Source organism: Poromitra crassiceps, assembly GCF_964638095.1.
Source record: "Poromitra crassiceps genome assembly, chromosome: 1".
Lineage (NCBI taxonomy): Eukaryota > Metazoa > Chordata > Actinopteri > Beryciformes > Melamphaidae > Poromitra > Poromitra crassiceps.
This window is the reverse complement of record NC_139623.1, coordinates 1,895,390-1,913,554: the sequence shown is the minus strand read 5'-3', so window position 1 is coordinate 1,913,554 and position 18,165 is coordinate 1,895,390. Positions and strand designations below refer to the sequence as shown.

Sequence of the window (18,165 nt, the reverse complement as noted above, 5' to 3'; positions counted from 1 at the left end):
TCAAAGTGTGTCCCACCCGCAATCCACTATGCAAATCTGCAATCCCGCTAGCCTGGGTAAACCCATCCCCCACGTGACCTGCTCTCAGACCTGTTCTCAGTCACTATGGGAACTGAGAGAGCAGGTCACGTGGTGGCTGGGTTTACCTAGGCTACAATCCCGCACCGCCAGCAATCAGCGCGAAATGAAAGCGCCTTCGCCAATCCACCTTCATGAGAATGGCTTCAGTCACACTGCTTTTTGCTTGCCTTCCTCTAGTCAGGAAAGCACTGTCACCACTTAGTGGGTCGGTGGAATGGGTTGTACACGTTGTACACGTCCAATACTTATATAAGATATGTAAAAGGGTTAGATGCACAACCCCCCGTTAAAAAAAAAAAATCGATGCCAAAAACGTGTTTACACGTTGTTGGCAGTCAACAGCTGGATTCTGAAAACGTGTTTACACGTTGTTGGCAGTGAATGTGTTAATAATAATATATATATATTTTTTTTACAAAATGAATGCCTATGGCAGAAAATACGAAAGACAACGTGTTCTCAATGAACTCTTTATTTCAATGTGTCTCTCCAACACTCTGCTGTCCCCGGCGCATGCCGGTGTGAATTCCCCATGTTTAAAACAGTTTTGTTGGCACAAAGGCCCGTGCCCAGCCAGAAAACTAGAGACTATATGAAGCTCCACCTCACGTTAGTCGGCTGTGCAATGGAGTGGGGCGAGGAGGAACGAATTCCACCCAAACCTAGTCCGCATTTATTTATTATTATTATTTTTTTTAAATAATAACAAAATCGATAAGAATTCCACATGATCGATTCCATTCCTTAACGATCAATTATCGATTTTCGATAACTGATGAACATCCCTAGTACACGGTGGGTTTAGCACGCGCCCCACTCATGTGAAAAATAGTTTTTTTCCCCATTGATTATTACTGTAGTTCACGCGGCGCGAGCCCTTTAACTCATTGAGTGCCAGCCACTTTTGGAGAACGGACGCTCCCAGTGCCAGAGTTTCAGAGCGTTTTCAGTGATTTCTCGAGGCCCACAGAATATTGTGTGATATTACTATGTAAACACTGAACACGCACAAAGAACGATGAGACTCTATTCTATCATCTGCAAAAAAAAGTTTATTGATCCCATTTTCCGTTCTTTAGTTATGAGCCGGAGAAGATAGCTTGATTCATCCAAAAAAAGCAATTTTTTTCTAGAAGCTGAGATAATTGGCCTTTTGTGAAATTAATCATTTCAAGCACATCACTGACTCTGAAGCTAATCTTTTCTAATGTAGTCACACCTCAAAAATAATTTCCTTCAATAAAACAGTTTAGGCCAGGGAATTTTGTTTGGCAGAATAATATTTTTAGCTACAACCAGCAGCGCTGGCCCCTGCGTGCGCTGCTGGTTGCAGCTTCTTGCTGGTTTTGATTTGCTGCTGGTGGGTATCGGATATTCTGGCTTGCGTTTGTCAATCCTGTCCTGCTGCCTGGGTCTGTCTGGGTGTTGCGTGCTGCTCTGCGGACGATGGCATCGACCATCGTGATTGGCCAACCCCCCATCGACCTCTGAGCCTTCTACATCGGATCATCGTGATTAATTATCTGTTCGAAATAAATGTGTGCCGTTTTAATAATAATAATAATAATAAAAAATACCAAGTCCACTTACCGTGACGCATGGGGGACGCGCCGGCGGCATTAAACGAGCACACCCAGTTCAGACTCAGAGAAGCCTCCCCTCCCCCTCCTCCGCTCTAGTGCTTCTCTGCACTGGGTGTGCTTGTTTAATGTTGCCTGGGCGTCCCCCGCGCATGAGAAGTCAGTTCTTTTGTTGTGAAAACGTTTAAGACAAAGAAGAAACTTCACGTTCTTTCCTGTTTTCAACCTAAAGTGATTACAAGTCTTCAACTGTGAATTTAACTCGCCTGTTTCCAAAGTGAAAGTTGAAGTCGCTCACAGCAGCAGCCTCAACGCGAGACCCATCAGTCTGAATGACTGATCAGTCTCGCGTTGAGCCTACAGCAGCAGCAGCTGTGTTTCTCTCTCAACTCTCCTCTCCTCTCGTCAAATCGCTCTCATTAGGTTCAAAAGCCCACACGAATCTAACGTTATATCAGCCAGTAATTCAGTCAGTTTACTGCCAGCTAGTTAAATTCAACACACACACGTTGTGGGTGAGGACCTGTAACGTTAACGTTTTGTTATTTGCGCCGTTCAAATTGCTGGTACAGCCACTGCTTCATTCAGTCGCCTGGCTCTGTGCTGTTAGCACAGAGGCTAATAGTAGCCTATCGAAGCCCGCTGGTCCCCGTATAGAGCTCAGCTGTCCAGTTGTTAATGAAAGCATTGCAATGAATGGCATTACCGCACCGCAGCGACTTAATAAATTATTAATTATTCCCCCCACCCCCGCCAATGACGATGCCATCGTGGATCACGATGGTTCACTGTGGAATAATCACGATGGATAATTTACTGACATCGCACAACCCTAATGTCCTCTGCATTCTACGTAAAATTAAGATATTACGGGCTGTTTTATTTTGTATGTTACATACTTATTGGCCAAGATATGTTAGTTTATGGGGGAGGAATTCTGCCAGGTAAGGAGGGGAGTGTGGGCGGCCATCTTGCCTGCGGGGTTTTCGGATTGAGTGGAGTGCCGTTTTGCAGGAAATCTGGGGGGGTAAGTCCCGCTTTAAAGAAAGTAATTACTGCATAAAGTTGCTAAAGCGTAGTGTGGACAACAGCGTGCTGTTTGTGTGTGTTCTTCATCATCTGGCAACCAGCTTGCAGGTGTTGAGTGTGTGTTAGAGATGGAAATTAAATTAATTGAATGAAAATAAAATTATAGAAATCTTGGGGGCAATTTTTGCCCCTGGATCATGGTTTTTAGGGGCATTCTGAGATTTCTTGGGGGCATTTTTGCCCTAATGCCCCTGGCTAAATTCCTACACTGGAAAGAAGTGTACATTAATTTCATGTTTACAACAGGTCCTCAGATCATGGTGTGTGGCTGCTGCCTGCTTGTGCGCATGGCAAGTGCCGGTGCGAGTTCACTGTGTTGAAAACAGTGTTGGCCTGAAGGACCCTGCCCATCCAGAAAACTAGAGACTGTCTCACCAAGCTACACCTGACGTTAGTCGGCTGTGCACATGGAGAGAGAAAGAGAAATGGGACAGGAGAGGAGGGAAGAAAAAACACGAACCGTCGATTGCTGTCCATGACAATGATTGAAGCTGGGTCAGCCCTAGTAAATGCGTTGCTTTCCCCGCGGTGCACCAGACATTTCTGCAATGCGCGCCGCACACTGCTCTTCTACGATTCCATCCTCCATCGCCCCAACCCTATTTTAGATTACCAAACTAGATTAGGCTAAAAAAAAATATTGGCATGTATTTTATATTTCACACATTTTAATTTGACAGATGTTCACTTATTATAATTTAGTTTTTCTTATTGTTGTTGTGTATTACTAGCTTTGTTAATACTCAAAGCCTTGATGACATTCACCGAAGTACGCACACATAGGTTATTTATTTTCACATTCACAAGCATTTATAACTGCTTGTCGTCTGACTTATTGCAAATAGTTAATAGCTCCCTTCTGACCGGCACCTTTCCTGAGTCCCTGAAAACTGCAGTTATTAAACCCTCACTAAAAAAGCGTAGCCTTGACACATCGGTAATTAGTAACTACAGACCAATATCTAACCTCCCCTTTATAGGCAAAATAATTGAAAAGGTTGTTTACCTACAACTCAATAGATTCCTAACCTCAAACAATCTCCTTGATAAACTCCAAGCAGGCTTCCACCCCATCACAGCACTGAAACCGTGCTTACTAAAGTCATGAATGACATTAGAATGAACTCAGTCTCAGGCAAAAATTTGATTCTAGTGCTATTGGATCACTCAATATTATTGGACACGCTGGAAAACTGGGTTGGGCTATCGGGTACGGTCCTCCAGTGGTTCAGGTCCTATCTCCAAGACAGGAAGTACTTCGTTTCCATTGGCAATTACACATCTGACCTAACTAGTATGACATGTGGGGTGCCTCAAGGATCCATTATGGGGCCTGTTCTATTCAACCTTTATATGCTCCCTCTAGGCCTAATTATGCATAAAAACTAAATAGCTTACCATAACTACGCAGACGACACCCAACTGTATATAACTCTTTCCTCAGATGACTATGCTCCCATAGACTCATTGTGCCAGTGCATTGACCAAATAAATGACTGGATGTGCCAGAATTTCCTCCAGCTAAACAAAGACAAAACAGGGGTGATTGTCTTCGGTCCCAAAGAACAAAGGCTTAAAATCACTGCACGCCTTTAGTCTCTATCCCTGAAGCCAAAGGATCAAGTTAAAAATCTTGGCGTTATTATTGATTCCGATCTCAACTTTAACTCCCACATTAAAGGTCTTTGCACACAGAGTCTGAATTGTTCGCTGCGTTTTTTTAATCCATCATCCGAAAAAAAACGTTGGGACCTCCGCCGCGGGATACGGGAAGACAGCAGTCATTGACCCTAGGCTGCACGTCACGATAAACGAGATGAGCGGGGCAGTGAGTACTTGGACTGTTGTGATTTCTGATCTGAATCGTAAAAATTGATTACTTCTGGGAGATATTACTGCCGCTGCGCCGAAGTGTTTAAAACTGAGGACCTGGACTGACTCGTGTGAGGAATGTTGTTGATCGCTGCACCCACCGGGGAAAACCAAAACAACTGATTTAATCTGGCCTCCCCCCCCACCTGCTATAGCCGTCAAGGACACTAGCAGCAAAACTCTCCAGAAGTCTCGACTGCAACCTGCGTTTCAGACCTACACACACACACACTCATGGACCCTGGACTCATAGGCCAACACAGATGGTCACGCACGCACTCCCCCAAACCCCCCCCCCCCCCCGCCCCCCCCCCCCCCCCGCCCCCCCCCCCGCCTTCAGCAACTTCCCCCCGCTTTCGCACCTCCCCCCCCTTCCCTCCCACGAACCAAACCGGTGCTGTAATGGCAGCCTCCTTGGTGTCGAGGGTGGGTTGTCTTTGCTGGTAATCTGTACATTTACAACATATGTATTTGTATTGTATAATATTGAAGTGTGCCTTTATTACTCTTCAAATTAGTAATAATGTGAATTCTGAGTTATTTCATTTAAATGCTTTGTCCAATCCAAATTGCTGACGCTGTTCTATGGCGTCCCGGTTTTGCTCTCCGACTCTGAGAGGGAACCAAGCAGAATTTCGCTCGTGATACTTGTACCATGTAGTGACAATAAAGTTTATCTCATCACCATCTCTCATTAACTGAAGTTGATATAACAAACACCATTCTATCAGTCTCCTTCATCTTCTTTTTGGCCCCGGTGCGGTAATGCACCAGGGGCCCTATGTTCGCCCTATGTCGCCAGGACACATTATGCACGACTTTACGCACGACAATGCTCAATGCTCCACACATGGCGGCCGGCCACTAGAGGGCGCCGCCACCCCAGTGCTGCAGCCAGAGGATCTGTGCACATGCGCTGTTCACTCTCAAAACAAAGGGATTCGGGAGGGGGCTGTGGCATGGACATATTATAATATGGACTGAGGGTGGCTATCTCCACTTAGCAGGGTTGAGTGAAGCCGAAATCCTGCCAGATCAGTGAACCAGATTCTGCGCAGTAGCTCCGTTGAGTAGAACCTCTGTGAGGTCCCCACTCCCCGCCCCTCTGAACTTTCTTATGTAGAGCTGTTGTTTCTAGATTTGCGCACAGTGCGTTGTGTATTTATATACAGTCTAGCTCTGTAAATATGGCATTTTAAGTTGTAATATTTTTTGTCTCGCCAAAAGTAACCATGTAGATTTCCACTTTGAGATCAGTTTATCAAAATGACGCCTGTACGGAAATCTGAATTTCGTTGTCGGAGATTGCTCCTAGCAGCCAGACTCCGAGGTGCTCTCTGTAACAAACCGTTATACAGGGGGAAATTATTATCCTATGAACTGATCTTTGCAGCTCTGTTGATTAGCTAATGTTTCCGTAGCATTTGGTTAACGTTATGATTTAATTCATTTTGTAACAAATGTTGGTTTAACAGGTGAAATCGAACTGAACCTTTGGCTACGTTGTAACTTAGGTTTACTGACTAGGCAGCCCAGTGCTGCTGCCTCTCAGTCGGGTCGTTTGTCTAACTAACGTTAACGTTATCCAGCTGCCTGTCTCTTCTGTATCCTTATACAACAGCTATGAGGAGAGGAGCTTGCTAACATCCCGTAAAAGCACTTCCCAGAGATATATAGGCTAAATACTCTCCTCGTGGTTCACCCCAATAAAACCTCTAGTGTCTGTTTGCGACAGGCTAACCCATTAGCTATTAGCTAATGGCTGGTATTGTGTAGGCTCATTTTATACCCGGAAGTTGTAACGTTATAAAACACATTTCCTGGCATACGCAGGCAGTTGGACAACCTGGTAAGTTCTGAAAATATGTGTCTGTTATTCTTCATTAAAGAATGAAGCTAAGCCGGCTAATGCACCGTTAAAACCATTGATGTATTAAAATAACCGATAACGTAGCTGGAGTAACTACTAAAACACATATTTTCTGAACTTACTACTTCAGTCCCCAACCAACGTTACTTCCTCGTGCACCTTTCTCAAAACAATGTCCTTTTTATTGCGGTCCATCGATATACAGTCTGGTAGACAGATAAAGCAGTGTCTTCCTTCTGTTTTACCCAATGTTAGCCCAGTGCGTTAGCCAGCCTGCCTGGTCTCTTCTCTGTATATCCTTACAGCTAAGAGAGGAGCTTGTGAAGAACGAACATCCCCACAGTCAAAGCACTTCCCTGAGATATCTATATAAAAACGTTTATTGCTTTAATACCAAAAATAAAACCTCCAGTGTCTGTATAAGCTAACGCTTACGCGTTAGCGATTAGCTAATGGCTGGTGGTTGTGTACACTTGTGTAGGCCCCATGTTATGGTTAGACCCGGGAGTTAACATTATAAAACACATTTCCTGGCATATGCAGGTAGTTGGAAAACCTGGTAAGTTCTGAAAATATGTGTCTATTATTGTTATTCCAGCTATCATTATCGGTTGTTAGGTTATAGTAATATTAAGCCGACAAAAACCGGCAAAACAGCCGGTTAACACAAACGGTTAATGCTAGTCTGCTTCCATTAAAACCATTGTGTATTAAAATAAACGTAGCTGGAGTAACTAATAAAACACATTCTTTTCTGAACTTACTTCAGTCCCCAACCAACTTCGCGCAGCTTTCTCAAAACAATGTTCTTTTTATTGCGGTCCATCGATATACAGTGTGGTAGACTGATCAAGCAGTGTCTTCCTTTTGTTTTACCCATGGTTTTACCAAGCAGTGTCTTCTCTATGTAAAATAGATCTATAAGGTGAAGAGCCTGTCCAGCCAATGACGGCTTGAGACTGGCTGCCACAGCTGTCAATCATCCCTTTTTATATGTCAAATAACTACTTAACACTTTCAGTGCCACGGCCCTTGGGCAAAAGGTTGCTTGCTGTGCCACATAGGCCGCAATGCATTTTAAAACAGTCATATAATTTCTTTAATAATTACTATGTAAACACTGAACACGCACAAATAACGATGAGACTCTCTTCTATCACCTGCAAAAAAAAGTTTATTGATCCCATTTTCCGTTCTTTAGTTATGAGCCGGAGAAGATAGCTTGATTGAACGAAAAACAGAGCTTTTTTTCTATGAGCTGAGATAATGAGCCTTTTGTGAAATTAAACATTTCAAGCACATCACTGACTCTGAAGCTAATTTTCTGATGTAGTCACACCTCAAAAATAATTTCCTTCAATAAAACAGTGAAGGCAAGGGAATTTTGTTTGGAAGAATAATATTTTTAGCTGAAACCAGCAGCGCTGGCGCCTGCATGCGCTGCTGGTTGCAGCTTCTTGCTGATCTTTTGCTGCTGGTGGGCATCGGATATTCTGGCTTGCGTTTGCCAACCCTGTCCTGCTGTCTGGGTCTGTGTTGTGTACTTGGCTCTGCGTGCCCACCTCCCCCCCTCCTCCTCCCCCCCCCCCGTTGTGGGAGGAGTGTCTCTCTGCTCTGCTGTTTTCTCTGCCTGTGCTCAGCACTGAAAAAGTCCGCTAGATCCTGCTTTTTTACAGCCGCGTGTACCAGCTCCCATGCTTCGAGTTGAGAATAATAACAAATCCACGGCTGATCATGTGTTGCAGCGGACACGGAGGCTGTTGCAGCGGACACCGAGGTGCTCAATTGTGATAGCAGATTGGCTGCTGCAGGGGCACAGCTAAACGTTGCTTCAATGAAGCCGCTGCATACGGACGGATGCGATGCGATTTCCTTCCCCCCAATGACTTCTTCTGTGTGTTTCACTCCACGTTCTCTCATCTGGAGAGCGCTGTCGCCACCTAAGGGTTCTGTAAAATAGGTTAGACCCATTCAATACCTCTGAATATTGTAAGAGGCGATGTAAGAGGCATAGATCGACACCCCCCCGTCAAAAAAAAAAATTCGAGTTATTGACGCCATTTGGCGTCGCTGGCACTCTACGGTAAATTTCTAATGACGCCATATGGCGTCGCTGGCACTGAATGTGTTAAAAACAAACTGATCAGAAAAATGACCACTTGCACAGGCATTAGCATGATAATAACTACGGTATCTAAAATGATACAACCCACCTTTGGAAAAAATGGGTGACGATACCATGCACCGGGGCTATGCCAGGTTTCGACCTGGCCTTGTTTCTTATTTCTCCCATCTCCTGCACTTTCTCCATAGGTAAAGACAGAGTCTTCAACACTCCTTTATGTGAGCAGGGGATTGTGGGGTTCGGTATTGGTGCAGCGGTTGCTGGTGCCACAGCCATTGCAGAGATCCAGTTTGCTGACTACATCTACCCTGCTTTTGACCAGGTAGGGCACACTCTCTGTTCTATTGACCAGGTAGGGCACACTCTCTGTTCTATTGACCAGGTAGGGCACACTCTCTGTTCTATTGACCAGGTAGGGCACACTCTCTGTTCTATTGACCAGGTAGGGCACACTTTCTGTTCTATTGTTCCTGCTTTTGACCAGGTAGGGCACACTTTCTGTTCTATTGTTCCTGCTTTTGACCAGGTAGGGCACACTTTCTGTTCTTTTGACCAGGTAGGGCACACTTTCTGTTCTATTGTTCCTGCTTTTGACCAGGTAGGGCACACTTTCTGTTCTATTGTTGCTTTCTTGTAAATGACAGTGAAAAATATCAACAGGGGGGAGGAGTGGAACAAGATCCCTAATGAAATTAAATCTGCGAATTCTCTGAGCGGTTTTAAGAACTGTCTGAAGGAATTCCTGCTGAGTAAGCTAGAGTAGCGTGTACCGAGATTTTTGTTTAATTGGTTTCTGAACTTTTGTTGCTTGTATCTGTGGTTTCTTTTATTATGCCTCCGCTGGCGATAGCCAGGCCGGAGGCATTATGGATCCGGGTTGTCCGGGCTGATCTCCAGGAGCGACGAGACGGCCTACAGAGAGGAGGTGGAGGCCCTGGAACAATGGTGCCAGGACAACCACCTCTCTCTAAACGTCTCCAAGACCAAGGAGATCATTGTAGACTACAGGAGGGGGGGGGGGGGGGGGTGCACACCCCCCAATCACCATCAATGGCACAGTGGTGGAAAGGGTGGACAGCTTCAAGTACCTGGGAGTCAACATCCACCAGGACCCGACATGGGCCAGCCACACCGCCACTGTTGTCAAAAAGGCCCAACAGCGACTACACGGACTCAGACGCCTGAAGAAATTTTGGCTAAGGCCAAAAATCCTCAGGGACTTCTACAGAGGCACCATTGAAAGCCTGCTGACTGGCTGCTTCACCACCTGGTACGGGAACTGTATCACCATGGACCGCAGGGCGCCAAGAAGAGTGAGGTGCGCGGCCCAGCACGTAACAGGATGTGAGCTGCCAGAACTGCAGGAACTGCAGATCATCAAGGACACAAACCACCCCCACAACAGCCTGTTCTCCCTGTTAAGGCTGCTTTATGCTCACCATGCCGTGAAGGGCGCGGGGGTGGAGCAAGGGCCGGGTGCGTCAAATGACGTAAATTTGTTGGGCGTCGTTATTCGCTACCTCCGTTGGGCGCCCACCGTGTGCCTGATTTGTTTCTCACAGCGCGACCTCCGCACGGCTTCTCTCCAAACATGGCCGCTTTCAAGCCACTGAGCCCTGAACACTGAGCTGTTTTTTCCCCACATTTCTTGACCCATGTGGTAGGCTATAAACTTTGATTTGCAACTGTTCGTTTTTAGTCATTTCACCAAGTAAATGTGTTGAGAGCATGATTTGAGAGAGATTAAAAGCAGCACAGAGTAGGCTACCAGGGCTGAGAACTAAAACGGCTTTCAGTAAAAACAAGTTTGCTGATTCATTCATGTGCTGATGTACGGTCATTTGAGAGTGAAAGCGCACTCAGTACTGCACATAATAGCATTTCATTGCGACTTTTCACAGGCTGTTCTCACTATTTACCATTGTACAATACATGCTGATCACTTGGCTGATCACTTCTGAGTATAATAGCATCTGCCCCAGCGCCAGGTCCGCACGGTGACTCGCGGAGACTCGCGGAGCTCCACCCCCACGGAGCTTGCTCGAGTATAATGAACCCTTTACCCTCAGGGAGGAGATACAGGGTCCCAAAAGCACAAACAAATCGCCTGAGGGACAGTTTCTTCCAGCAGGCCACGAGACTCCTTAACACACACAAATAAACAATCATGTAGTAGCTGTACGGCAGCTGCTACCATTACATATGTTAAATTATGCCTATGTTATTTGCACCTGTGCAAACAGAATGTTTAATTACCGTATGTTTAAAGGTGTCTATGTTAGAAAAGAAAAGGAAAAAAAGTTTACTGTTATTGCTTGTTGTTTCTCTTGTTTTCCTGCATCTATATGCCCTGTTATTTTGCACCTATATGTCCTGTTATTTTGCACTATGTTGTAACGGAGTCTACAGCACAAGAATGTCACATGTGATACTTGTACTACGGAGTGACAATAAAAAATCCTGAATCTTGAATCTTGCTACAACAATCTAATTTCCCTACAGGAATCAGTGTGGCGAACTCGGAGTGCTGTCCTTTTCGTTTTTTTTTTAATTAGACTTGTTTTAGGGATCCAGCACCCAGTTTATCCAGCCTGCCTTAAAGGAGTTGAGTGCGCTATCTTTCAGTGTTTCCCATACATAAAGGAATTTGTGGCGGGCCGCCACAAAAGGATTTGGACCGCCACAAAAAGATGTTGACCAATTTTTTTTTATTTTTTTTTTACAGTGCACCTGAACGCAACATGCAAGATATCCGCTGAATAAGTGTCCAATAAATGTTCATGTCATTCTGGCCAATACTTCTGTTATAGCATTTCAGTCTGGAATATGGAATATCTTTCAATAATCTATGATTTAGCTGCTAAATTGTCAAATACCGCCATCTGCTCGCTACCCAGGCACTTATGTACTTAACCTAACTAACTATCCGGTGTGCACAACACTGTCAGCGTAAACTCCGGCTGACACCCCAAAAACCTACAATCCGCTACAGAAAAATGTATATTGTTTGTTTATTAACTGGCCCCTCGCCTTCTATCATTTCACGAAAGTGGCAAAGCAAGTTGAGTATCCCTGACCTATAGGGAGAAATTTAGTTTGTCATTGTAAACCCACACCACAGTAATGATGACATGTTCTTCATAGATCTAGCCTTTTAATTTTGCTCTTAAGCTTTCTCAAAGTACACCAAATTCATGCATTTTACTTTAAAATGTTTAAATACAAATCGTGGGGGGGGGCATGCCCCCGCACCCCCCTAGGGGGTCTGCGGTCCCCCACCACAAATACTCACAATCCTGTGGGAAACACTGTCTTTGATTTTTTATAAATCCCTCATTATTAATCCCAATTATCTTCTTCTTTTTTCAGATTGTCAACGAAGCAGCCAAATACCGCTACCGTTCTGGCAACTTGTTTGACTGTGGCAACCTTACCATCCGGGCTCCATGGGGGTGTGTTGGCCATGGATCACTTTACCACTCTCAAAGTCCCGAGGCCTTCTTCGCCCACTGCCCAGGCATCAAGGTTAGTGAGGCAGTTTACACAGAACACTGCCCAGGCATCAAGGTTAGTGACGCAGTTTCCACAGAACACTGCCCAGGCATCAAGGTTAGTGAGGCAGTTTCCACAGAACACTGCCCAGGCATCAAGGTTAGTGAGGCAGTTTACACAGAACACTGCCCAGGCATCAAGGTTAGTGAGGCAGTTTCCACAGAACACTGCCCAGGCATCAAGGTTAGCTAGGCAGTTTACACAGAACACTGCCCAGGCATCAAGGTTAGCTAGGCAGTTTACACAGAACACTGCCCAGGCATCAAGGTTAGCTAGGCAGTTTACACAGAACACTGCCCAGGCATCAAGGTTAGCTAGGCAGTTTACACAGAACACTGCCCAGGCATCAAGATTAGCTAGGCAGTTTACACAGAACACTGCCCAGGCATCAAGGTTAGCTAGGCAGTTTACACAGAACACTGCCCAGGCATCAAGGTTAGCTAGGCAGTTTACACAGAACACTGCCCAGGCATCAAGGTTAGCTAGGCAGTTTACACAGAACACTGCCCAGGCATCAAGATTAGCTAGGCAGTTTACACAGAACACTGCCCAGGCATCAAGGTTAGTGAGGCAGTTTCCACAGAACACTGCCCAGGCATCAAGGTTAGTGAGGCAATTTCCACAGAACACTGCCCAGGCATCAAGGTTAGCTAGGCAGTTTACACAGAACACTGCCCAGGCATCAAGGTTAGCTAGGCAGTTTACACAGAACACTGCCCAGGCATCAAGATTAGCTAGGCAGTTTACACAGAACACTGCCCAGGCATCAAGGTTAGCTAGGCAGTTTACACAGAACACTGCCCAGGCATCAAGGTTAGCTAGGCAGTTTACACAGAACACTGCCCAGGCATCAAGATTAGCTAGGCAGTTTACACAGAACACTGCCCAGGCATCAAGATTAGCTAGGCAGTTTACACAGAACACTGCCCAGGCATCAAGGTTAGCTAGGCAGTTTACACAGAACACTGCCCAGGCATCAAGGTTAGCTAGGCAGTTTACACAGAACACTGCCCAGGCATCAAGGTTAGCTAGGCAGTTTACACAGAACACTGCCCAGGCATCAAGATTAGCTAGGCAGTTTACACAGAACACTGCCCAGGCATCAAGGTTAGCTAGGCAGTTTACACAGAACACTGCCCAGGCATCAAGGTTAGCTAGGCAGTTTACACAGAACACTGCCCAGGCATCAAGGTTAGCTAGGCAGTTTACACAGAACATTGCCCAGGCATCAAGGTTAGCTAGGCAGTTTACACAGAACACTGCCCAGGCATCAAGATTAGCTAGGCAGTTTACACAGAACACTGCCCAGGCATCAAGATTAGCTAGGCAGTTTACACAGAACACTGCCCAGGCATCAAGGTTAGCTAGGCAGTTTACACAGAACACTGCCCAGGCATCAAGGTTAGCTAGGCAGTTTACACAGAACACTGCCCAGGCATCAAGGTTAGCTAGGCAGTTTACACAGAACACTGCCCAGGCATCAAGATTAGCTAGGCAGTTTACACAGAACACTGCCCAGGCATCAAGGTTAGCTAGGCAGTTTACACAGAACACTGCCCAGGCATCAAGGTTAGCTAGGCAGTTTACACAGAACACTGCCGAGCCATCAAGGTCAGCTAGACAGTTTACACAGACCACTGCCCAGCCCAGGCATCAAGGTTAGCTAGGCAGTTTACACAGAACACTGCCCAGGCATCAAGATTAGCTAGACAGTTTACACAGAACACTGCCCAGCCCAGGCATCAAGGTTAGCTAGGCAGTTTACACAGAACACTGCCGAGCCATCCAGGTCAGCTAGACAGTTTACACAGAACACTGCCCAGGCATCAAGGTTAGCTAGGCAGTTTACACAGAACACTGCCCAGGCATCAAGGTTAGCTAGGCAGTTGACACAGAACACTGCCCAGGCATCAAGGTTAGCTAGGCAGTTTACACAGAACACTGCCCAGGCATCAAGGTTAGCTAGGCAGTTTACACAGAACACTGCCCAGGCATCAAGGTTAGCTAGGCAGTTGACACAGAACACTGCCCAGGCATCAATGTTAGCTAGGTAGTTTACACAGAACACTGCCTAGGCATTAGCGGGCCAGCAATAGCATGAGGTAGGGCTGTCGCCTGGTAATCGGAAGGTTCCCGGTTCGAGGCTGGCTCCTCCCGGTAGCGTGTCCTTGAGCAAGACCCCTAACTTCTCCCGACGAGCAGTTGGCGCTTTGCATGGCTGCAGATGCCGTTGGTGTGTGAGTGTGAATGTGAGGTATCTTAGTTAAAATTGGCTCAGAAACTTTCTTTCCCCTTTTTTCATCCTGCTCCCATCCCATCTCACCTCCCTTCATGTGTCCATGCAAAGGCAGGCTTATTTACATTAAGCACATATCAGACACACAGGTTGTTATAATTCACTGGGCAACAGAACAGACAAACTTAACGCAAGAAAGGAATTATTTGACATTTTCTAAAGAACATTTAGAGAGTTGAGAAGGACATTACTGAGACACAAAAACCACACTGTACAGCAGCAGCAACATTAAAAGATAATTCTGTGACTTTTCAACCTTGGCCTTATTTTCCTACTTTCTCCATCACGTTGATTCTTTCTGATCATAAATTGCGTCAATACATTTTGGGTTCAACTGCTTGAGTTACTGTTGGCCCCCATTCGATTTTATAGGAGAGCAGCTCTCCCTGCAATCTATGAAGTACCGTATGTGAAATAATTAATGAAATTTTGATCAGACTGTTGAAACGATGAAAATAAGGCCCAGGTTGAAAATAACCAGAATTGTCCATTGAAATTAACCAGAATTATCCTTTGACAACTACAAGAGTGAGGAGTGATAAAACGAGTGGAAATTCTGCCATGTGGTGAGATTGTCCCAGATGTTTCCAGTCTAAGACATCTTGTTTCCAGAATTTGTGTGAATCTGGTATCTTTTTCTTGACAGCTGTGGAGTGATCTGCCATGTTTCAAGACATGAAGCTCTCGCACTCTGAAGTCAATGTGTGACTCATGGTGGGATTACAAAGGGTTCAACATGCACTGCACTCCTCTGAAAGCGTGTGTCATTAAGCTGGAATTTAATACGTATGCACAAAGTAAACGAGGCTGTGTTAATTATGTCAAATGTAACATCCCCTCCTCTTTTCCTTCCAAACATATATACACACAGTCATCATCATGAAAAAAGTGTTAAGGTTTCTTATTATGCAACAGACTGGAAACGACTGTATGGTTTACAACTGCAGTTCATCCGTTGTGAGTATCCATAGCTGTAGCTGATAGCAATAAACATCCCCGGCTGTCTCTCAGCAAAGGTCAGGCTAATGGATGTTCTCTTCCTTCACCGTGCATACTGTCAGCACAGTCAAGTCAGCTGTGTTTGACTGACGTTTCCACTATGTCATTTTACACATTTGATCAAGCTTGGGCCTAGTCTTGTCATGATACCAGAATTTGGACTTTGATACCAATTTTAAGTTTGATATTAAAAAAAATCACTACAAGTACGATAACCATGGCAAACAAGAAAATTCATTGGGCCAGAAAGGTGTTGAGTTTGAGACTTTGAGGGGTTTTTGTAGCCGCTTTTTGTGTAGCAGTTTTGATATGTTGGTTTTGTGTCTTTTTTCTTTGTCTTTGTTTAATGACATCATTCCATATTGCGTTGCCTGCACCAGTTTAGTTGGACTAGCCATGTTTTCAGCTCTTTGACACTTGCATTTCAGGAGCCAAACTGCATCTCTGTTTATTCAAATCCTTGTTTTTGTTTTTTTTCTTTATAATATTTTTATTTGGTTTTTCTGATTTTGACAAACAAAAACAAGAGCATGGCAGCTCAGACACAACATTGGTCTGGACAGTGACAGAAGGTGAAAGAATAAACAAAAATAAGGGAGAAGAAAAATAAGGTCAATCTCCAGAGACATGATGCGCTGCATGATTATTTGGTGCAAATTTCTCTTCTCCTAAATTTTTTCCTTTTCTGTTCCTTTATACCAGAACGAACAAACTCCGACAGAAACAAAACAAAAACAAAAACAAAACAAAAACAGACAACAAAAACACGCGTACACACACACTCCAATGCTACAACATGGTGATTGTGGTTGTAAAAATAGAAAAATAAAAATAAATGAATATTGTGAATAGGATCCTGCATAGGGGGATCCAAGGGAGGTCAGTCAGGCGAATTACCCGCCGTCCCTGACCACATCGAGGTAGGCCAGAAATGGGTCCCAAACAACAAAAAGTTTTCCAAGTGAGTTGGTCCTCAGGAACCTGAGTCTCTCCATCCGTCTAACAGAAATCATATCCGCCAGCCACTGCTGAAATGAGGGTGGAGAGGGGGACTTCCATTCCTGCAAAATTAGTTTCTTGGCAACAATTGTCCCCTGTGCCAGAGCTTGTTGCACAGCTGTGGGGAAGTCCAATGAGGACTCCGAGCAGCCGAGGATGGCGAGCTCTGCCTCCGGCTGAAGGGCTATCATGTAGGCCTTGGAATACCAGTTAAATACCTTGGTCCAGAATCCAGTCAGTAAAGGACAAAACCAGAAAGCATGAGACAAAGTGCCCTCGGATACATGACACCTGTTACACAGTGGTGAGACAGATGGATAAATCCTGTGCAACTTATGGTTAGAATAGTGGAAACGGTGAGTGACTTTAAATTGAATCAATTGGTGTCTACTATTAACTGAACAGAGTTGTATCATAGACAGACTCCTATCCCATATAATGTCAGACAGCTCAATGCCAAGTTCGCCCTGCCACGCTTCTCTAATCCTCTCAGTCGAGGCTGTAGTGCAATTATCAAACACACATACAAATCTAGAAATTAGACGTTTGGAGTGAGGAGGGCTCAGCAATACATCAAAGAAAGCATGTTCATTTGGGAGCACTTCAAAGGTGCGAATCCTGGATCTAACATCATTTCTAAGTTACAGAAATCTGAGCCAGTTCGTGCCAGGCAGTTCAAACTTCCTCTTCAGTAGATCAAAGGATGCAAAATGGTCGTCCATGTACAAGTCTTTGATGGAAACTAGACCCCTCTCACTCCAAGCATGGTAGTTTCTGTCTGACCATGGGGGCAGAAAAGAGTGACTGAAACAGATTGGCATGTGAACAGAAACGTCTGGTAGATTTAAAACATTCCTAATTTGGTTTAGGATTCTAACATAGTTTTTCACAACAAAGCTTGAACTTTCTAAGGTCCCAGGGTTCTCTACCTTAGCAAACAATATAGCTGGCAGTGAGGAGTTGCCAACAGAGCTGGCCTCCATTTTTAACCACAGGGGGGCCCCAGAAGTCAGATTACTAGGCGTTCCTTGAAGCCAAAACATTAGAGCTCTAACATTAGCAGCCCAGTAATAGTGCCTAAACACTGGTAAGGCCAGGCCTCCTTCAGACTTGGGTTTTTGCAAATTGATTTTTGAAATTCTATGATTCTTATAGTTCCAGATGTAAGACATAATTATGGAGTCCAGTTTTGTAAAAAAAGCCACTGAAAAATGGGGAGGTTCTGACACAAATAGAGGAACCGGGGAAGTGAGACCATCTTAATTTAATTTATGCGACAATCATAGACAGAGGCAAGATTTTCCAGTTTTCTATACATTGTTTAAGTCTTAGAATAAAGTCATCAAAATTCAACTTAACTATTAGTTCCGGGTCTCTGGGTATGGTCAAACCAAGATAAGTGAGGTGGTCCTTTGCCAATTTGAATGGGAGGTTTTCCAGAAAGCCGAGAGTGAAAACATCAGAAAGAGGCATGAAGTCACTCTTTGTCCAGTTAATTGTGTATCCAGAGAGTTTACTAAAGGAGGTGACTAGTTCTAGGAGAGGGGGGATCGATTTTTCTGAGTTATGTAGATATAATATTATATCGTTGGCATACAAACTAATACGCGTTTCAGTACCACCAACCTCCAGGCCGGCAAGGCTTGGGTGACTACGTATTTTTAGGGCTAGGGGTTCAACTGCAACGGCGAAGAGGGCCGGC

At 44.9% G+C, this 18,165-nt stretch overlaps 1 protein-coding gene across 2 annotated transcripts in view; it reads left to right on the top strand.

Moving 5' to 3' along the window:
* Nucleotides 1-18,165, top strand: part of bckdhb (branched chain keto acid dehydrogenase E1 subunit beta) — a 216,970-nt gene that overhangs the window by 24,518 nt on the left and 174,287 nt on the right. For both annotated transcript variants that reach the window (XM_083633578.1, XM_083633579.1), the window contains exons 4-5: nt 8,806-8,939; nt 11,987-12,142. In XM_083633578.1, coding sequence (XP_083489704.1) covers nt 8,806-8,939; nt 11,987-12,142 — 290 coding nt within the window. The remainder of the gene's footprint in view (nt 1-8,805; nt 8,940-11,986; nt 12,143-18,165) is intronic.